General features: G+C 53.6%; 1 protein-coding gene across 1 annotated transcript in view; it reads right to left on the bottom strand.

Annotated features, from left to right (window-relative positions):
• Positions 1–4,468, bottom strand: part of LOC146176183 (A-type potassium channel modulatory protein KCNIP1-like) — a 136,908-nt gene extending 132,440 nt beyond the window's left edge. The window contains exon 1 of the mRNA XM_084581271.1: positions 3,915–4,468. Coding sequence (XP_084437397.1) covers positions 3,915–4,059 — 145 coding nt within the window. The 5' untranslated portion in view covers positions 4,060–4,468. The remainder of the gene's footprint in view (positions 1–3,914) is intronic.
• Between the last annotated feature and the right edge of the window lie 573 nt (positions 4,469–5,041).

Here is a 5,041-nt window from a genome sequence, read left to right as displayed (position 1 = left end):
GTCAGGATCGGGTTGCACGCCGGTGGAATTCACCAAATGGCCAAGCACTTTAAGTTCGCGGCGACCAAAACTGCACTTCTTTGAGTTCAGTTGAAGTCCGGCACGGCGGAAAAGTGCCAAGATGGAAGAAAGGCGACGAAGATGGCTTTCGAACGAGGGCGAGAAGACAATGACGTCATCCAAGTAACATAGACAAGTCGTCCATTTGAATCCGCGGAGTAAGGAGTCCATCATTCGCTCAAACGTAGCAGGGGCGTTGCAAAGTCCGAAAGGCATAACCTTAAATTGGTAAAGACCATCGGGTGTGACAAAAGCTGTCTTCTCGCGGTCTTGTTCGTCAACAGAAATCTGCCAGTAGCCGCTACGAAGGTCGATAGAGGAAAAGTAGCGGGCTCCATGTAAACAGTCTAAGGCATCGTCTATTCGCGGCAGCGGGTAAACATCTTTTCTTGTAATCGTGTTCAGATGTCGATAGTCGACGCAAAAGCGCCAACTGTTGTCTTTTTTTCTAACGAGCACGACAGGAGAAGCCCAGGGGCTGTTCGAAGGTTCGATGATATCGTTGGCCAACATCTTGTCGACCTCCTGCTGGATGACTTGGCGCTCAGAAATGGACACACGATAAGGCCTCCGATGTACAGGTTTTGAATCGCCGGTGTCAATGCGGTGGGTCACAACTGATGTTTGGCCCAGAGAACCGGCAGCAAAGTCAAAAATGTCGGAGAAGGATAACAAAAGGTTGTGCAGGTCCTGAGCGTGTTCGGGGCTGAGGTCAGAGGCAATCATTGCGGAAATAGGGTCGGTAATTGTGGTGGGGAGTACGGGTGTTGGAAGGACGCTTGAATGTGGGCCAGGAGTGAGTGCACAAATGGTGCAGTCTGTGAGAGGAGACAAGGTAGCAAGGGATATTCCTTCGGGGAGAACTTGGGGTGACAGACTGAAGTTCAGGATAGGAAGGTAGGTGCTGTTCTGTGTAACGCGTACAATGAGATGAGGAAGAACGACGTTGCGGTCAAGAAAGACCTCGGTGATAGGGCAAGCAACATAGTCACCGTCAGGCACAGGCGGGAAAGGTGACAGAGGTAGGTAAACAGCAGAGTCAGGGGGCAGGCGAGCGAACTCTGTGGAGCGAAGGCGGGGTGTAGATGGAGGATGTTCTGAGCAGACAGGTAAGTCCAAACGAAGAAGGCCGCTGGAACAGTCGATAAGGGCAGAGTGGGCCGTTAAAAAGTCAAGGCCGAGGATCACATTGTGAGGGCACTGGTTGAGGACGGTGAACAAAACAGGGATGTGATGACCGGCAAGGGTGACTCGGGCAGTGCACTGCCCAGTGACGGCAGCAGTGCTGCCATCGGCAACACGAACGGTGGGCGAAGCGGCGGGGGTCTGTACTTTCTTGAGGAGGCGGCAAAATGATGAGCTCATGATCGAGACTTGGGCACCAGTGTCAATGAGGGCAGAGACGGGAACACCATCCACGAGCAAGGAGAGGAGGTTACAGGGCGAAGAAATGGGCAGAGGATTTCCAGGTCGGGGTACCAATGCAGCGTCACCTCCGGGAGCTGCATCGGCTAGTTTCCCGTGAAGCGGCCGGCAGAGGACGGCGAGGAACTGCGGTTAGGAAGAGGTGAACGGGAACGGCGGGCTGGCGGCGAAGGAGAGCGACTGGACACAGGAGGAGGCGGAGTGTTATCGGTGTGGGGCGGCTCATAACGAGGCGTGAAACGGCGGTGACCGTAATCGGAGTAGCGGTCAACGTAAGGGAAACGTCGAGGTGGTGATGTCCAGCGGCTGCGGCAGTGGCGAGAGATGTGGCCAACACGTGAGCACGTGAAGCAGATCGGCCTGTCGTCAGGGGTGCGCCACTCCTCAGGATTGCGGTATCGGTAGCGTGGCGTGTAGGTGTTGCGGGGCGCAGCGTGGGCGACCATGGGAGGGATGGGGCTCGAACTGGGGGGTTCCACGTTGTGGCTATAGGGGACGCCCAAGTTAGCAACCTCTTGACGAACGACGGCTTGAATGAGGGATATCGTCGCTAGGTTACTGTCCGAAGAGGGCGGGTTGGATGCAGCAGGAGCGAGCGCTTCCAGTTCACGACGCACGATGCGGGTCACATTTTCAGTGTTGGAAGGCTGCCTTAGGGTCGGCAGATCCTCGCACGTGGAGCTAGGGGCAGTGTTGGGGAGCCGATTGAAGCGATGTGCAATGCGTTTGTGTTTGGCCTGCTCGAAATGTCGACAAACTTGCAGAACGGAGTCAACCGTAGAGCAGTCCCGACAGAGTAGAAGATTGAAGGCATCGTCGGCTATGCCTTTGAGGATGTGCCCCACCTTATCAGGTTCTGTCATGTCTTTGTCGACTTTTCTGCAGAGGGCCAGAACGTCTTGTATATACGTAATATAAGGCTCGGTAGATGTCTGGGCACGTGTGGCGAGGTCCCTCTTGGCGGCGAGTTGACGGCCAACCGGTTTTCCGAACAGGTCACGGAGTTTTTGTTTGCAAACATCCCAAGAGGGTATATCTGCTTCGTGTGTTTCGAACCACACGCGTGCCGTTCCGGTAAGGTAGAAGATGACATTGGCCAGCATCAGCGTGGCGTCCCACCTGTTGTGCTGGCTAACACGCTCATAAAGCGAAAGCCAGTCCTCGACGTCTACCTCATCTGTACCGCAGAATGTGCCAGGGTCACGGGGGTGGGCTACGACGACAGTTGGAGTTGCGGAGGTTGATGGAGCCGCGTCGGTTGTCATCGTAACGGTTCCGATGTGGCGGCCACTGCGGAGATCCAGCGTCAGATTGTGTCGAACCCGCGACCTCCACCAAGATGTTACGGGTATGTACTTAATGTGACGGCACTGCGATGGGCTGAACTGGACGCAAGACTTCGGTAGCCGTGCAGAATCCGCTCTCTCAGCGTCGTTCTCTTTTTCAACGCTTCGTCGTGTCTGCGTTCCTTGATCGTCGTCTTTGTCAGTGAGCACATCACTTTGGTCTCGCGTTTCCCGGTAACAATATATATATATATATATAGCTAAACGCTAATACTCACATCCCTGTGTATCCGCTGCCCTGCCTTGACGACGCGCTTGATCGTCTGAAGTGAGACCGTTATTTTTCCACCCTAGATCTGATCTCGCGATACTGGCAAGTGCCTCTTCATCCCGACGACGCGGAAAAAACGGCGTTTGTGACTCCCGGCGGCCTTTACCAATTTAACCGCATGCCTTTCAGTCTCTCCAATGCCCCAGCCACCTTCCAGCGCCTCATAGGCCGCGTCTTAGGCCATATGAAGTGGACTATCGCGCTGGTCTACCTACATCACGTCATTGTCTACGCGGCTACGTTTGAAGAGCATCAGAGATGCTCAGACTTTCCCACGAAGACTTTACCTCTGCTATACATATAACCTCCTTTTGACCTTACCTGAAGCAAAGTAGCAGGTCACATGCTCACCTTTCGCACCGACCTCTCTGCATTTCCATTCAATAAACACATCTATCTGAGCTCTCTCTTTGTAGCAAAACTTATTTCCTCAAAAAGAGATGTCCAGAAAAGCGGTATCCTCCTGCGGTCGAATTTACAAAATTCAATTCGTTGCTGGCTGGTGCCCTTGTTTAATCATATGGTTGGCTACCATAAAAGAGAACTAAGTAGAGCAAACGAGGAGAAAACTGGAGTCCTTTTGTACAGAACGCGCTGTGAATAATTTCCTTTGTACTATATGAACGCGCTAGTTCCGTAGAAGCAGCGAAAGCTGTCATTGTAGAACTCGGTGTGAGGCCACGTGGCCGACAGCGGTACAAAGGACATTCGTTCGGCATGCCAACTTGTTTTGTTTAGGAACCTAAGAGCCATTTATAGAATATCTGCTCTACACAAACGAGAACAAGGTAAAGACCTGCCGCACCACTCACCAAAACGCATATCCGTCCACGCCTTGCGCAGCATCCTGGCGATCCGGTGGTAGGCCCTGAGCACGGACGCCGTCACGCCCATGGTCAGGTAGGCTGGCCCCAGATCTCCGGCGACGCTCTCGTCTTCTTCGTCGTCGTCGGACATTGGCCACAGCCACAGGAGGCCGCCGTGTCCCCGGGGTCCCCCCTCGCTAGCCTGCCCTGCCGTATCGCAGGTGCAGCCGACGGCCGAATAGTAGTGCGAACTGCCGACCGGAACACGCCCGCTGGACCCTACTCTCGCTAGCCCGGCGTCTCGCACCTCAGCCGCACCTCTCCTGGACCCCTCTGGGCCCTGGTCTTCCTTGTTACACGGTAACGCTACTGATGACGTCACCTCACCGTTTACGAAATAGCCCTTACCTTTCCTGTTAATATATTTTCCAATCTTCCTGGCCGTCAACTGTGTTCGCTACTGTTTCGCATAACCAGTCCTGTCACGCTGGTAGCGACGTCTGCCGAACAGTTGCTTTATTGGGTATCGGCCTTGCCACAAAACATCCCAGACTCCTCTAAAAGGTATTCTCGGATATCTATCAAAGATCAGCTGGGCACTGCGTATTAATACTCTGGCGTGTTCCTACTCTATTCTCGGCCAGACGCTTGAACTCGTCCGCCTCAGATTTTTTCAAGCACCCACATTCAAGGTTATACGCAGTAAATTCATTACTTTTCCTTTTCCTGTACTGATACTTGCCAAATAAGGCCAAGCGCTTTGTCGCCGAGCTGAGAGCGAAGTTAGGCCACCAACTATTACGCGCTTAAGGAGCTGCAGTGTGCGAAACTTCTCACTTGTCTGCTTGAAAACACAGCACACGGCACTCCCAAAAGTCTGGCTTTGGCTCAAAAGCACACACACACACACGCAAGCACATCCTGGTTTGACACACTTCCGCACTCACGAACACAACACCTCCGAATAGGGGCTGTCGATTTGGCTTCTTGATGTTGTCGCTTCCGCTGTGACTCGGGTTGGTAGGAAACGGTGTGCACCCTGGGTGTGTAGTCCAGCACAGACGATCACTGTGGCGCTGGCGCACATTAACTGCACGAAGCACTAGACGACTTGTACGGCGAGAGACAGGTGT

This window comes from Amblyomma maculatum, chromosome 10 (genome assembly GCF_055883805.1).
Source record: "Amblyomma maculatum isolate TAMU_Amacu chromosome 10, ASM5588380v1, whole genome shotgun sequence".
NCBI classification, from domain to species: Eukaryota; Metazoa; Arthropoda; class Arachnida; order Ixodida; family Ixodidae; genus Amblyomma; species Amblyomma maculatum.
The sequence above is the reverse complement of the archived record's forward strand: the minus strand, read 5'-3'. Positions and strand labels throughout refer to the sequence as shown.